The 16070-nt window shown below is 46.4% G+C and overlaps 2 protein-coding genes across 2 annotated transcripts; both read left to right on the top strand.

Moving 5' to 3' along the window:
• Positions 1–13999: 13999 nt before the first annotated feature.
• On the top strand, positions 14000–14732 carry LOC6595060. Its single transcript, XM_002020378.2, has 4 exons — positions 14000–14059; positions 14120–14275; positions 14337–14504; positions 14562–14732. Exons 1-4 carry the CDS (start codon positions 14000–14002, stop codon positions 14730–14732), a joined length of 555 nt encoding a protein of 184 aa, XP_002020414.2.
• Positions 14733–15306: 574 nt separating this feature from the next.
• On the top strand, positions 15307–16029 carry LOC6595061. The gene is given in 4 exon segments (XM_026995437.1): positions 15307–15330; positions 15428–15583; positions 15644–15811; positions 15874–16029. Coding segments are annotated over 4 exon segments (504 nt in total).
• Positions 16030–16070: the final 41 nt, after the last annotated feature.

The raw sequence follows: 16070 nt of genomic DNA, 5'->3' as shown, positions 1-16070 counted from the left end.
ACAAATTATTTTATGTCGCTTTATTGCCACAGAGATCTCGCGGCTTTACTACCTATGTATACTATCGCATGTATGGCCATGCCCTGCCCGATGGTGTTTCCTCTGCGAAGAAGGTGGCAAGGCACGATTCTCCTATGTTTCGCCGAGACTTTCCACTTGCGTTTATTCCCATTTAATTTTATTATTTTATTCAAATTCAGTTTTACTTTCGGCTCCAGCTCCACCTCCACCTCCACCTTCCTGGCAGTGCTAGTACTGTATGTACTTAGGTTTTTTCCATGCCTTGTTTGCCCCCCACAAAAAGATCTTAATTGTTTAGGTGACGTCAATGGGCCGTTGGCACTGCCATTACCGAACCAAACCACTTTGCACAGTCACCGCCACCGTCTCCCTCTAATTTTTGGAAGCATTCTGTCCTCCAACCCACAGAGAGGCCCCCATTCGAGATTCGAGAGTCGGGATGTGGCCCGAACGTGAGGCGCTTTATGGCTGCAATTCCGAGATGATTTATGCGCGACGCGAGAGTCGGACAAAAGTGTTCAGCAGGCAGTAATTCCTTGATCAACACTCGCTTTATGGGAGGCTCGGCTTTGGCCATCTCGTCGTGATCTCTTATATGGGGAAGCCCTAAACTTTCTCACTTATCGAAAACATGTTTTCCAGGCATCAGCTGTATTGACATAGGCTTACCCAAAGGCTTAGCTTCCTAGGAAACAATTTACTTAGAAAGTTTTTTGTGTGATGACACAATAGAGTTGATCTGCAGAGAATCTGTCGGGGGCTTTCTACCTTCTGATTTTATATTATTTACTGAATCCATGGTATATGTTAGGGAAGGCTTAAAACAGCCGTAGGCGTTCAAATATATAGATCTGATGGTAATTGCATCGATTATTTTATGGTTTCTCAAGGAATAATTAATATATTATTCTGAGAGATAGAATGTAGACATTATTTGGAACGAAACCTGAGAAGTTCCTGAATTTGGGGTCATTTGTAAAAGCAACTTTTGGTATTTCTATCTTATATCAGGGCAGTTCCCTGAATTGTATATGTTTTGCTCTATACCATTTGCTCTCACAACTATTCTGGGTGTATTTTCGATGGCAATTCGATGGCAATTCAAGATGAATGAATATAGGATTGTATTGTCCTACTTAAGGAAGAGAATCAAATTCAGTACACATCTGCGATCTACACAATATACATATATACCCAAGATCAAACATATATAATTCGTATACCACTATCCAATATGCTCACCTCTGATTTTTGGGAAAAGAATTCAATTAATCCACTTGGGGGTGGCCGTACGATCGGCGGGAACTGCAACTGGAACAAACTTCCGTCGGCGCTATAGCGGATCGATCGATCGGAATCGGAATCGAGATCGAGAGCGGACCTTTGGCTGTCGTGTCGGCTGTGGTTCAGTGGAGCTTTTCTCGGGTGGAAAAGTCGTGGGCACTGGCAATAAATCAAATCGCTTTCAGTTTCATTTGGAGACTTTACACGGAAATCTTCGGGATATGTTCGCGTGGGTGGCTATAAATCGTGGGGTAGCTGTTGATGATCTCTGTTGTTGCAACAGATTGATGTCAGTTTTCTGCCAGAGCAGGGTGTTGAAGCGCCAATCAAATGCGAAAGAGCATTTAATAGAGCCGTTTATAGTTTTCGCACACGCGGCTGCTGGCTGGGAGTCAGTGCGGAACGGATCGGATCGGATCAAATCAGTAAAAGTCCCAGTGATTATGTTAGTGATTAATTTTAAGTAACTGGGGGATATGTTTTTAATGCGACTTTGATGCCCAACGCACGGACACACACGGGGATCCACAAACAAACAGACACTCGCGGGGGGCACTGGCACTGGCTGTGGCTCTGGCTGGGATTCGATTGGATTTGCTCTGTGATTGGACTCGTTTTTTGCGGTCGTCGCCGACTGTTGATTCTAAATCCGTTTTAATAACTTAATCCGACGCGTAATTAGGGTAAGTATCTGTGTATCTGTGCGGAACAGGAAGCAACTTTGGCTGTGGATTGTGGCACTCTAAAAACGGAAGCAACGCGTCTGCACCCGTAACAGGACGTGGCTGAATTGAAAACGAATTCGAAAGCGCACGCAAAAGTATCTGTTGGATACGACGGCGGCAGGCAGGCAGGCAGCAGCGACGAACAGCAGCGAGTAAAAGTGCGTCAACCTGTGGTAGAGGGGGGCACGACTACAGACGACTACCGACTACCGGGCCGGGCCCTGGGGTTGCTAACGGTGCAGTGACAATGGCAGTGGCAGTGGCAGCAGGGGCTGCACACACACGCACTCACGGGGCACGGGTACGGGCACGGGCTCGGGCACACACGCAAAAGATACAGATACACGGCAGCAAGCGTTCGGACACGGCGACTGACTGAACTGAATAACGGAATTTGATTTTCCCAACTGGCGCGGAATCGGATCGGGCGGCGATACGAGTACGTACGCTTCTATCTGCTATCTTATCTGTGTGCGAGTGCGAGAGTGGGAGGGAGAGGGAGATGGTCTTGCCGTTCAGCGAGTAGCGAGTGTGCTCGGCCCAAACGGGAGTGGGAGCGAGAGACAAGCACCGTTCAGTGTTGCTAGAACACACCCCCAAAGATGTGTGCCACTACTCGCTCACTCTCGCTCTCTCTCTCTCTCTCTCTCTCTCTGTATCTCTGTCGCTGGCAGCAGTACTCGGCACCCCTCCTCACACCACATGTTTACAGTGCGCCATTGCTCTTCCCTTCCACTGCGCGCGCACTCACTCGGTCTCTCTGTCTTTCCCTCTCTCTCTATCTGCAGCTACCTCACTCTTTCTGCTATTTCGGCCGTTCTCGAGAGGGTTTGATTTGTACTTTTGTGTGTGCTGTGTTGGTCCTTTGTGCGGCATCCCCCTCCACCACACTACCACTCCACCCCTCCACCCATTCTCTCTTGTACGATTGCTACGTGCTGTGAGAGCCCACAATGTTCATAATAATAAGGCTACTCTCCTCCCCTCTTCCCTGCCTTGCCATGCCCTGGCCTGCTCTCTGGCGCCCACTTTGTGAGGGCTGGCTGTCTTTTTACTGGGTGTCAAGGGCGTTTTGTTATCCCATTATTCTGCGTTAGACGCCGCGCCATTGTAGTGCCCCTTTCGAAAAGAATGGAATGGTATCGTATGCTATGGGATGCTGCTTGGGGCGTTTACAGAGGGTGTAGCTCTGGCTCTGTGATTGCGCACAAATAAATAAATAACTGTTCCTTTTGACGTATTCCTCATTTTGTATGTGTATGTGTGTGTGTGTGTGTACCTTTTTTTGTAGTATCTTCTCTGACTTCTCTGCTCTGCCAACTGCGGCAGATACTTTCCCGAAAGATACAACAAGGGAAAACACATATCCAAGGGCGAAACAAAATTTATTAAAATTCACAACAGCTTTTGTGCAGTTCATAATTTTCGTTTTTATTTCGCATTTGCCTGCCTCAAGTGGCACGGAAAACGCGGGGCAGCAGAAGAGAGGGGTTCTCGGCGGAGGATGGGCGCGCTTATAGGATAAAGGGTCATGCGGAGAGTCTCTGAAGCAGGAAAAGTTCTTCAATTTATATCCTTGTATTCAGAGATGCTATACAGGAGCAAATTGATATACTTTTCTATGGGCATGGGTACACTAATCATTTTTATGTGAGTTCAATTAATGATCTGGGCTCCGGGTTTGTTGGGGACTAGATTATGTCCTTGAGCTCCGAAGGCTTGAAAATACTCTGTAAATTCAGGAAAAAACACACACAGAACAGACAGATTTGATTATCTATTATACGACATTACAGCAGCTCCTAAAATTCAACGCGAAAACTTGAAAGTAAATTCGATTTCCGTCAGCGTATTGGGACGAGTATTTCCCATTGAAAACTTTAATTGGAAAAGTCTCTCTTTTCACATTGTTGTAACTACTTGCTCAGACACTATCCACGAACGTGCGACAGAGCAGAGCAGAGCAGCGTCATTACAGTACAGTAATCGAGTTGAGCGGAGGCCCTTGAGAGGAACAGCCCCCACTTGAGACCAGCTCGAGTTGCTGGGGCGGCGAATGCGCTTTGAACTGCAGTTCCCCAGATACAAATTCACCTGCAAAATGTTACATAAGCCATAAGTCGCAAGCACACTTGTGCGATCCACCCACTCGATGGGGCACAGGCACAAGGCAACGAGTGGACGGCGGGCGTACTTCAACCCTCTGCACATTTTCCGGGTGAAGGAAGTGCTGTCGCTGCCGCCCTGGTGTGGTGTGGTGTGGGGTGGGGTGCAAGGTCCAAGGGCTAGGCCGGAACTTTTTACTTTTACTGCCAATCATCCACTCACCAGCCAGCACCTGTTCAAAGGGTTATCCCCATGGGAATTTCTGTTTATGATTATGCGATCCCTCTGCGTGTGCGAGTGTCGTGTAATTACATCGCAGCCTGCCCCCAGTAGTCATCCCCTGGCAAATCCCCATAATCAACGCTACTTTTACCATTGATGACACGATATCTATTTGTGGGACTGCCACTGGTGCGAAGGGACTTAGTCAGGGGGCAATTTCAATTATAAGAGAAACCGAAATTAGACTTTCGACTTTCCGATACCGAAAAAACTGGAGCGGATTGGCAGTGGTTGCTGCTCCACCCACGTTATCTATGCGGAACAAAATGGCGCCTCACCTTATAGATGGTGTCTACGTGCCGTGGACTGTATCGGCAATGGGGTGTGGGAGAGAGCCAACTCATCTGCGTCCTCTCATCATCCTTTGATGCCCGGAGAAGGAAAATGCTAATGCCGAACATTCAAGAAGTCGCACGCACCTCAAGAAATTGAAATGCAAAGGCGGTGAAAGTGTCGCATCCGCAGGGAAATGTCTCCCTATATAAAAGAAGCAGCTTTACGAGTCGGAGCCACATTCTCCGGCACCAAGACCCAGTACCCATTCCCCTCCACATTTATATCTACATTCACATTCACATTCGCGTACGCGTACGCATTCACATCCACATCCACATCCGCGCCCTTGTTGTCGTCACATTTCCCATTCCCTACCTTTTTCGCCCCAATCCCTTTACCAATCTCTTTTTTAAGCAACTACCAAAAAGTTCAGAGGCAGCGACAACGACAGAGACAGCGACAGAGGCAGTTGAAAAGTTCAGGACAGAGCCATTGCTCAGTCGCCAAACTAATCCGGCCTAATCCCGAAACATGACGAAATGAAATACGATGGTGCGTGGTAGGGAGTGTGCGATGCGATGCGATGCGACAACAACAAAGACGTGGCCCCAATCCACGGCGTAATGCTCCCCCATTTCCCGTACTCCGTTCTGACTTCCCTGTGATATTCCCTCCCCGGCCCCATCGAAAACTGAACTAATTTTGTATGCCTTATGATGGAGAGGAAGCCACGCAGTTCTCCGGGTGCTCTGCCACTGCTCCCTCAAGCAGATTCTGGCAACTCTTTCGCAAAATGGCGGCATTGATTTCCTGCCGCCACTCAACCCCTCTCTCTCTCTCCCTCGCTCTCTCGCATTCTCTATACCACTGTCCTTGCCACGAAGTCAATTTTCAGGATTTGCGGCCAGTCTTACATTCCTTAGCGAAAAATCTCTCCGTTTCTCTATGGAAAGCACTTCCCTCTCAAGCAGTCAATAAACTATACAAACACACGCTCACAGAAAATGGGAAGTGAAAGGGGATATTCTGTGTGTGTGTGTGTGTGTGTGTGTGTGTGGCATGTCCTTGTTGACATTGGCCATGTCAGAGCCACGCAGAATCTTGACTCAGTGCATCATCTGGGATGGAATGGAATAGGATAGGTATGGGGTCTGCGGACTACACCTACAATTCAATCAAACCGCCAAAATAAATTACGATGCTAATTAATAAAGAACAGGAGCAGGAGCCTGGAGTCAGACGGAGCTCCATTCTCCAGCATCCTCTCCAGCATCGAGCCAGCAGCATATCGATTTAAATTAATTTCTGTTAGAGGATGCTCAAGCGAAAATCCTTCATTACCGTAAAGTACTTGTAACAAAGTCGGAACGGTGTCGGTACGGTGTCGGGTTGGGGGTCGGTGGTCGGGGGCCGGGGATCGGCGCTCTCTCCTGATGTCGCATCCATATGCCGGACGCGACACAAAAAAAAAGAGAAAGAGAGAGAGAGAGCGATAGGAAAAGAAACAGGATGAGGAACGAGAACAGGAACAGCAACGGAAGCAGGGCATCAGACAGGAGCCGGAGCCGGAGCAGGCCAAACAAATTAAGCGACACACATCGTCTACGTGTACGTAGGATGCAGCCTGGACGGACGCTGGGGTCCAAGGAGCCGCATAATTTCGGAACGTGGAAAAATATGATGACATTTGTCTCCTCGCCCCCGGGCCCTGGTCCCTGCTGTGAGAGGACACTCGACTCTGGCAAAAGTTACATCGATTGCTGGCCGATTTATGCACGGCACGTGGTGGTTTGCTCCTGCAGCCAGGACCCGGACCCAGTCCCGGTCCCGGTCCCGGACTCTGCTCACGCACGCACTCCGGGCAACAGTCCGGGGCCGTCCCACACTCCCCCCGCTTATCTCCAGCCACTCCACGCTGCACTCAACCACTCGCTGGTGGCTCGGGCGGCTCCGATTGGTCCGCTTCGGCGGTGACTCGCTACTCCAAGGCCCCGCCTTCTGATAGCCAGGGGTGTGGCCTCGAGGGTTGCGTGCTACATGCGCAAAGGCCGCACACACATTTCCCCAGGCAGCGAGCAGGGAGAAGGAGAAGGACGAGAACCAGGAGCAGCAGGACGAAAGCGAGGTTCCCCTTCGGGCTGTTGCATTTCCTCGCTTTTGGGACAGTCCCAAGACAAACAGCTGTTCGGAATTGAATCGTCAGTAATTTCCTCTCGAGGAGCTGGATACCAAGGCGAAGGATGGGGGAAGCTCTTGGTGGAGTGGGAGAGCGCTAGTGGATGTTGGGGAGGTCTATTCGAGATGGAAATTGGATATCGAAGATAGTAAGCCAGACAAAATCAATTAAGGGTGCGTACAACTGTTTATGCCGACATCAAATTGATATATCTGCACAGTGAGAACTCTTATCTGCAGTAATTATAATTGGATGTGGAAGAGAATAGGGTACATCCATAGATGGATATGCTGTCCAAGAGCTTTCTTCCGCTTTCCCAATCCAATGGATTGCTCAACCTTCTGCCGGAACGACTTCAAAGGTGGTTGCACATCAGACAGCAGGGATCCACCGCATGGGTGGTGGCCCACCAAAAGTCATCATCAAACATGGCGAAGAGCCAGAGACAGAGGAGGCACCACGAAAAGGCTTTCTTTCAACTGTTGCCGCCCCGTTGCCTTGCCGCAGTTGAAAAGGGCCGACGAAAGGGCCGATCTCGGCCATGGAATCGAAGTTATCGCGCCCTATTAGCACTATTATCGATACTCCTCCGATATCCGGGAGTCGGGGCCAGTGACGCAGTTTCCCTCCGCACATAATTAATTAATAAATCAACAAAGAAACATCATCATCAGCGGCGGTGGCAAACCAGAAGCTAAGGAATCCTTATCGCAGGCCAAACGGGAGCGGGGGCCAAGGTAATCCATCAATTTTTTTGGGGGAAACGAGCGAAAAACAACGAAAAAAACTAACAAAGCAAACGAACTGCAGGCCCAAAGGCCCAGGGCCCACAGAACATCATAGACACCGCCGCCCATGTCGAAAAGTTTGATTTTTGGCTTTTTATGCGCACGGATTAAAATGGGGATTACAATATCAAAATGTTTGCTTATGATTTATAGCAGCCGAAAGACAGCAGCCGCACTCGTACTCTGTGGGAGTGTGGGAGTGGCAGTAGGAGTCGACTGGGTGACTATGTACATATATCCAACAGTAGACACGGTCGGGCGTCGGGCGTCGCTCGTCGTCGGTCGTCGGTCGTCCGTCGCCGTCTATCGCCTCGCCCCCACCGATCCATATCCCTCCTGATGCGTATTCCCCAGCCATATGTCCGATCTGTCGGAACGGAACGGAACGTGAGAAATATTGGACTGCCTTAGTCCAGTGGTTCAGCGGCGTAAGCCCCCCGGATCAAAACTACGGCCCCCCGATGAAGTTCCGTCCGACGTTGATGCGGCCTAAGAATGTATGATTACCGATTTATATCCATCAGACAACGGGAAGGTACGAGTATTTACCATATTCCATGGACAGGCAGGTGCCTGTTCTCTCTCAGATTCTCACGGCAGTCCCTTCCTTCAAGAGGGGGACTGTATTGTATTTGGTTTAGGATTACGAGATGATGTCTTGGGCTTACTACTGCTCTTCCAGAGGGTGGGCGTGGGAAAGGCTTCGGAACCTTCCTCAATGGGCAAAGGGCAGTACGGGCAGTGCCTTGGTGGATCAGCTCAGGCCCGGGTTATCTTGTTTGTTCAATTGATCCTTAGTGAAAATAGATTTTGGAAGTTCTCAAACGCAATGCTCTCCATGACCTTAGCCTGGCGTGACCTTGACACATTTAATGTGTGAAATACCTATTTAAGGGAGTTAGGGTTGAAATGAACACTGTGCTCCAATCATATATTTTAATCGACTCCAAATTGCTACACTGCACAGTGACTTTTCTCATGAATACCTATTCTTAATCTTTATTAAAAGGAGAGGACTGTTCCTCGATATGGAATGTGATTTTCCAATTAATTGAAGCATCGATGAACTCTGGATATTGCAAGAGCTCTGCTCTTAGACTTCATCGAGAAGGGAGTCCAATGTTTGTTTCCATGGGGTCTGGCCGCCACAAATACAAATACATGAACACACAGACATACGACCGTATTCGCATATCTGCGATACCGACCGATTTTTCCTGTGGGTTCGAGTGGGAGGGAGACTTTGACATTTGAATATGCCTGAGCTCTTTGTTATTTTTATATTTTCAAATTAAAATGCCAAAAGCTGAGGCTCTGCTTTTTTGCAAGCCAAAGGGTGGGAGCTGTACGAGGAGGGTCTTTCTGCTCAGGGGTTGACTGAGAAAGAGAGAGATACTATATATAGAGCGGAGGGAGTGACACCGCGCGTGAGAAATCCTTGACACGCGCGAACGCTTTCAAAATGCAAAAATAAATAATTCCAATTTAAATTCTTTGTTATTTTATTCTCTGTTTTCTTTTTAACAGTACGACGCGACGCCTGCAATTGTGTTTCTTTCTGCTGGAAGTGGAACATAAGTTTTCCTTTTATTTTCCTTTGATTTTCCTACTCAACCATAATTATGGGTGGTGGAAATTAATTAGATTTGCCTGGGAGTTGAGAGTTGAGTGCTGAGAGGGGTGTTCGGGAGTGTAGATACTATACAAATTATAAAAGTATACCAGCATACTGGAACCCTCGGAACTCTCAGTCAGTAATCAGCCAACCTTCGACTGTCTTTAATTTCGCAATTAAATGCTTAACTTTTACAGCCCCGCGGTAAGCCGCCAGCGAACTACCAAACCAGCTACCGTATGCTGGCTGCTGCCCGCTGGCTGCTGCCTGCTGGCCAATGTGCATTCTTTATTGGTAGTACTATCCAGCTCCCAATGGGCTCGGTGACCACTATCAGCGGCAGCTAAGCCAGCTTGTCAATTTCGTATAAAATTTATTATTTTATTTGTGTCAGGTTTCAGGTTACTGTTACTGTTTCTGTCTCTGTTTCAGCCTCAGGCTCTTTCCATTCTGATCGTTGAATTTGGTTTGGAGTGAAATTATTTACATTTTGCGAGGCGACTGATTACGACCATTTTTTGCATGGCCATCGGACGAGAGTTTTGCCTGTCATAAAGCGTACTGTTTGCCCTCGCCTGGCACTCGGACCCACACTCGTATCATCGCATGGAGAGTGCCATAAAACTTGCATTGCAGTGCACGCAATCAGCCCCAGAGCAAACCACACAAATGTTTGCTCAGTTTACGATCGCAGTGGCTGACAGAGACAGAGGCGGAGGCAGAGGCCACCAGGGTCATCGCCATCGTTTTGGCGGAGATCGAACTCGACACCTCAGAGGGTGCTCATTAAACCATTTGTTGGCCAAAGCTGATTCCACTGACTCACGGCACACATTGGTCGGCCGGTCATATGATGATGTCGCATGGCGATGGCCCGTTGACAGCCGCCAGACACTTCATTGACAGCTCTCCTCAGGCACTAAACAAAGGGGGGCACAAGACATAGAACCAAGCGCTGATAGGCTTCCTACTTGGACCCTGGCACTGACACTGGCACTGGCACTAGCACCATCAGTGGTCACACTGCGTATGAGTAATGCAGAAGCGGAAAAACCAAACTCAACGGCTGACAAGCGGGGGCTGGGGGTGGCGAGGCAAATGAAGCAACAAAATTCAGCAGCAGTAGCCACAGATTAAGAACCTTTTAAGGGGATTAATGATTTTAATTTTTTCCGTGCATTCTGTTTGCCCTGTTCTTGTTTTTCTACGAGCACTCTCTCAAGGAGTGCCTCTGCTATGGGGATGTCTTTGCCAAAGTATTCTCTATGGTTGGACAAGACAAGAACTGTTTGACCCAATGGATACACGAAAGATCATTATACGATAGCTCATCGAAGCTCTGCCAATCTTTGCTCTTACTTTCCAACATGATACAACATTTTGCACCAGTTTTCTTGGCATAAGAGTATTCATCAATCACCATGTCGTCTCCAACTTGCCAATTGGTTTAATTTTTTCAGCCACTTTACGGACTGCTCTGGCTGTTGCTTCTGCTCTTGCCTCACGTTGCTGCCACATTTGTTTGCTTTGGCATTCCCACTGGCCCTGGCCTGGCCTGGCCTGGCGAAGTGCCAGCAAGGACATGCATGGCCAGCACGGATATTTCGCCGTCGCCTGCTCTTCCTGGTTGTTTGTTGTGCGCATTAAGCTAATTATGGCCAAATAAAGTGAGACGAAAGGAGACGCGCGCTCTGGGCAAACAGCAGGGTGGAGAAGGTCCTGTATCCTGCATCCTGCATGCTGTATCTTCTGGGTTCCGTATGGCACGCCACCACTTAACTTTCACTGGCTGCCTGCTTCTGCCGTCTCTTTCTCGCTGCTGCGGCTCGGTCGTCTGATTGTTTTTCAATTTTCTGCATTGTTAAACTTTTGCTTCCCATGTTGCGCCTTGTTTAATTTGCCGGCTGGCACGTGACAGAACCGCTGGCAAGTGCACCACTGGCACGTGGCCTTGGCACGGAGGCAGGACCCAACATCGACACCGAAACCGAGAACGTGAGCGAGAGCGAGAGCGATAGCAGCAGCTGTTTAATGGATGCTGCCTGCCGCTGGCAAATATTTTACTTGTGCTACAAGCAAATCAATTTTGTATGCCCCAGCCAAATGGAATACGAATTTGACATTGGTCCATGCCTCCTACTCCTACTCCTACTCCCACTCAAACTCCTCCTCCTTCTCCTGCTCCTGCTCCTGCTCCTGGTCACGTGTCACAGTGTCGCGCCTCTTTCGCTTTGTCTGCTAATCTATCAAAGGCGTTGTCAGCCCACCAAATTGGGTTTGTTTGGATATCGTTTCTGGGATGCTGCTGCTGCTACCTGCCCCACAGCCATGGCACAGTGCCACTTGTGGCCCGCTCTGCGAGAGAGTCTCTTCCAAGCGCGGGCGCTTGTTTTCGTTTTCCCACAATTTCCTAGCCCGCCGACGACGTCAATCAAATTAGTCGAGCAACCAGCCCATGCCCCTGTCACAGCCCCTGCTGAAAGTTCACACATCAAATGAGACCCGGGGTGGGTTCATGTTCATCCTCAATCCTCAATCCTCATCCCTAACGTCGGCGCTAACTTGCGATTTGCGTTTGTAAATGTTTTCCTAATCAGATTTGTGTGCTAGCCACGAGGGAGTGCAATTTGTTTTGATGTCTCGCAATCGCAATCCGTTTAAGCGACATCCGGGGATTGGATTGCATTGAAGGATACAAAGGGTACGTACGATCAAGAGAGTGGATTCAAAGCGCCGCCAGCTCTCATAATTACTCAAGTGTTTGAATAGCGACGCATGTCAGTGGCCGGAGGGGAAGCATATGTCAGGCCGAGATTCCATCTGAAACTGTCCAGAAATACATATACATACATATCTCTGGTCTCTGTGGTCACTCCCCAATTGTGATCGATTGATTTTAAAGCCCGTTAGTAAACTAGAACAAACAGCAATCTAGTCGAGCTGGCATTGTAAATCTATAAACCCATAAAAAGTACAACGGCCAGGCACGAACACAAACTGCAATTGCAATTGCAATTGCGATTCGAATCGATTTATTGCCACAATTCGTGACCGACTCGATGACGGGGACTGGCGGAGTGAGTGTTCCGAGGGCCACTGATAGGGATCGTCATGATTCAGGGCCGCACTCCCCACATCCCTTCATCGAATGATCGCCATTTTTCGGCTGCCCACTGTGCCGTGCGTTACGAAGCGATACGGGTACGGTTACGGTGCGATTTTCCTTCCCTTTTTCCACTTCTTGTCTGGTTTGGGAATTACTTTTTAAGCTCTTTTTGCGTTCCGTGGATTTTACTGCATTTACAAAGATTTTGCCATTCTAATTGATTGTTTGCCTGGGTACTGGTCCCGGTCCCCTATCCCTCCCTTGAGTACATGGGCCGCTCTCCGCATGCTTATCTTCACCTGGTTATCGATCTAGCTATCTGTGTTCCTGCCCCGATTTGAGTTATCTAACGTGAATCGTCTGAGTCCGCCTCCGCGTCGGGAAATGTGCGCATAATATCCATTTAGATATATGTATAACCAATGGCCGACCACCAGCCCGCACACGGGGCATTTATTTGTGCATTACAAGCCATAAGCACACTTAAGTTCCCACTAAGCTCTGGCGCCGCTCCATTTTGCAAAAAACAGCAAAGGAAAACAAATGTCGGAAAATATAGAAACGAGTGCACTGCAGCCACACAGCCGCAGCAGCGGGGCCAAGCCAAATGGCGCCGTTCCTTGATGGCCATTTTGCTAGATTGTCATTAAAATTCCTGAACGAATTCAAGTGGAGGGGCAAGGCAAACAGAAGTGTATATTAAAATTCAAATTATCATCTAATTTAAATGATTTTTAGTGGGAGAATATTGTTCTGCAGCGGACACACAGGCGTCATCTGCGGGAACTTTCCGGAACTTCTCTGATCGCTTGGCTTGTGTCTCTGCTAAGGTGATCCAATGTACCAAATATATGAGTAGATTACATGTAGAAATCGTGTAGATATTTACAAAATAATCAATAACAGCATCGATAACAATAATTTTATAGTCAATATCAGCATCGATATTAATTTTTTAATCAATAACACCATCGATATTTAGAACTTGAATTCGTCAGTATATTTAAGGAATATAATCTGTAATAGCCGGTTCATGATCATCATATGTATATCAATCTGTTTATTACTACGTAATTTGCTAAATTAAATTTTCTATTTAAAAAGTTAATAGGCCATCTCGTGCGTCATTGTTCTTCGAGATGATATACACGTACATTCAATATTTTGTGGTACTATATCTAGTCGGGGAGTCCCACTCCTGATCTTCCTAATTTACTTGCTCTTTTACATTTTCCTTATTTGCAACTCGATATTTTATTGGAAAGCTTTCCATCAACCTTTTTAATCAACAATTAGCCAAAGTTCTTCCTTTTTCCCGGTGGGGATTATCTATTTCAATCCAATCAAACTGGTATGCTTGGTATGACGTCAAGTATTAGGAACTTTCTCATAAACTTAATTTGAATAATTTTTCAGTGTTTTGCACCCAAAACAATCCAAGCGTAACGAAATAAATTACAAGATAATACACAAAAGCTACATCCAATTTGTTCCACTGCACTAAAATATATGATTGATCAATAGCGCTCAATGGATCGAAATGGATTATCTGATGTGATTTTAATCATTTGTTCCGAATGGATATATACCCTTGTGCCACTGTTTTCATTGCTTTTCAAGATGAGCTCGAGGTACATTATTCTGGTTCAACTCCTTGCCGTTCTACATCTATTGAGAGGCGTGCGTATACTTTTAATGAACATCAACTTCAACTTTACCAATAATTAACAATTATTCAAGATCGCGTCCAAGTTCGAGTTTACAAACATCAAATGCAATTCCCTGGATAAGGAATTCGATGATTTTGAGTATTGCTATCTGAAGTCGGTGAACAGAAGCTACAAGTACATGTCGCTGAAAGTGAATTTGTATAAAATTCCCATCACTAAAGTCAAAGTGTGTATATTTTTGCGAAATTTGTTTAACAACTTAAAAACATATGCTTATTTCGTTCTAGGTTAATTTTTCCCTGCTCAAGCGATTCAGCGGCTACAAACCATTCCTCTATAATTTTACTGTGGATGCTTGCAAATTCCTAAGCAACCGAAAGCCAAACCCCGTCGTTACTTACTTTCATGAGCTGTTCAGGGCCCACTCCAATATGAATCATACATGCCCCTTCGATGTAAGTGCCTTCAGACTGAATATGATATTCACACTTTGAAATTATCCTTCTTTGCAGCACGATATTGTGCTGGATAAGCTTTCTACCAAGTTTGTTGATCAGAAATTCACAGAAGTTCTACCCTTTCCTCATGGGGACTATCAGCTGCACACCAGCTGGCATGCCTACGGTATAAATCGAGCTGAGGTCGATATATATGGCACTCTTTCCCACAACTTTGAAAACTAAAGAAATAAACTGAGAAACATCGCTACTTTCCAATGCAGTCTTATCTCTAAATAAAGAAATCTCTAGCTGAACTATACCGAGACAATCTATAAATTTGATTTGCATACCCGTTAGAGGTAGAGGTACATATATTAGATCTTTGGTAAAAGTGAATGTGAATAACACCCCGAAAGAAACGTTTCCGACCCCAAAAGCATATATGTACTTAAATGTATATGTTTCTTAAATTCGAAATTAACGGATCAGATGTAAAACCATCGTATTTTTACGTGAAGACTTTCGGGAGATGCTGCCTTATATTTCGAAGACCTTTGTTACGAGCCTCCAATGATTTCGGCTCCATGCTATATAATGTTGTACACTGAGTGCGCTTTCGACTATGAGCTGTAATACTCGTCAGTACTGTCAATCGATTTATTAAACCCGTCACGCCTGACTATGGGAATGGATTATCTGATGTGATCACTTTAATCGCTTGCTCCAAATGGGCATTAAATACTCCGCAACTAATACTGTGCCGCAACTGTCCGGAACACATATCGTATCGCCCTGATTTTCGGTGTGTCAGTGCAAAATGAGTCCCAAGTACATTCTTCTGGTTCAACTTATTTTATTCCTATATCTAGTTAGAGAAGTGCGTATCGTATCTTCTTAATCTTTACTGAAACTTTTATAAATAATGAACGGTATTTTAGATCGCCTCTAAAGTGGAGTTTACAAACATCAAATGCACTTCACTGGATAAGGAATTCGATGATTTTGAGTATTGCTATCTGAAGTCGGTGAATCGAACCTACAAGTACATGTCCCTGAAAGTCAATTTGTATAAAATTCCCATCACTATAGTGAAAGTATGTTTATAAGACATTTTTGTGTAAGTCATTTTTGTGTATAGATGCTATCGTTTATAGGTGAACTTTTCATTGCTCAAGCGATTCAGTGGCTATAAGCCGTTCCTCTACAATATCACTGTGGATGCCTGATAGGTATTGAAAAATCGAAAACCGAACCCAGTGTTTGTTGTCCTTCACGATATATTCAGAGCCCATTCAAATATGAACCATTCCTGTCCCTTCGAAGTGAGTGTACAACTACTAATCGTATTTAAATTTCCTTTTAATTCCATCCTTTTTATTCCCAGCATGACCTCTTGGTGGATAAGCTTCCTGTGAGCTTTGTCAATCGGCACTTTACGCAGGTCCTGCCATTTCCAGAGGGAGAATACCTCTTTCAATCCAATTGGTTTGCTTACAATGTAAGTCGAGCTCAAGTAAACTTCTATTTCACTCTTTCTTAAATTGTTCGGTGTTTAAATAAACGTAGATCTTAGTTGGGATA

The sequence above is a fragment of the Drosophila persimilis genome, unplaced genomic scaffold (genome assembly GCF_003286085.1).
Source record: "Drosophila persimilis strain 14011-0111.01,24,50 unplaced genomic scaffold, DperRS2 tig00000000-arrow-pilon, whole genome shotgun sequence".
Lineage (NCBI taxonomy): Eukaryota > Metazoa > Arthropoda > Insecta > Diptera > Drosophilidae > Drosophila > Drosophila persimilis.
Note: the sequence above shows the minus strand (reverse complement) of the source record. Positions and strands in the feature narration are given on the sequence as shown.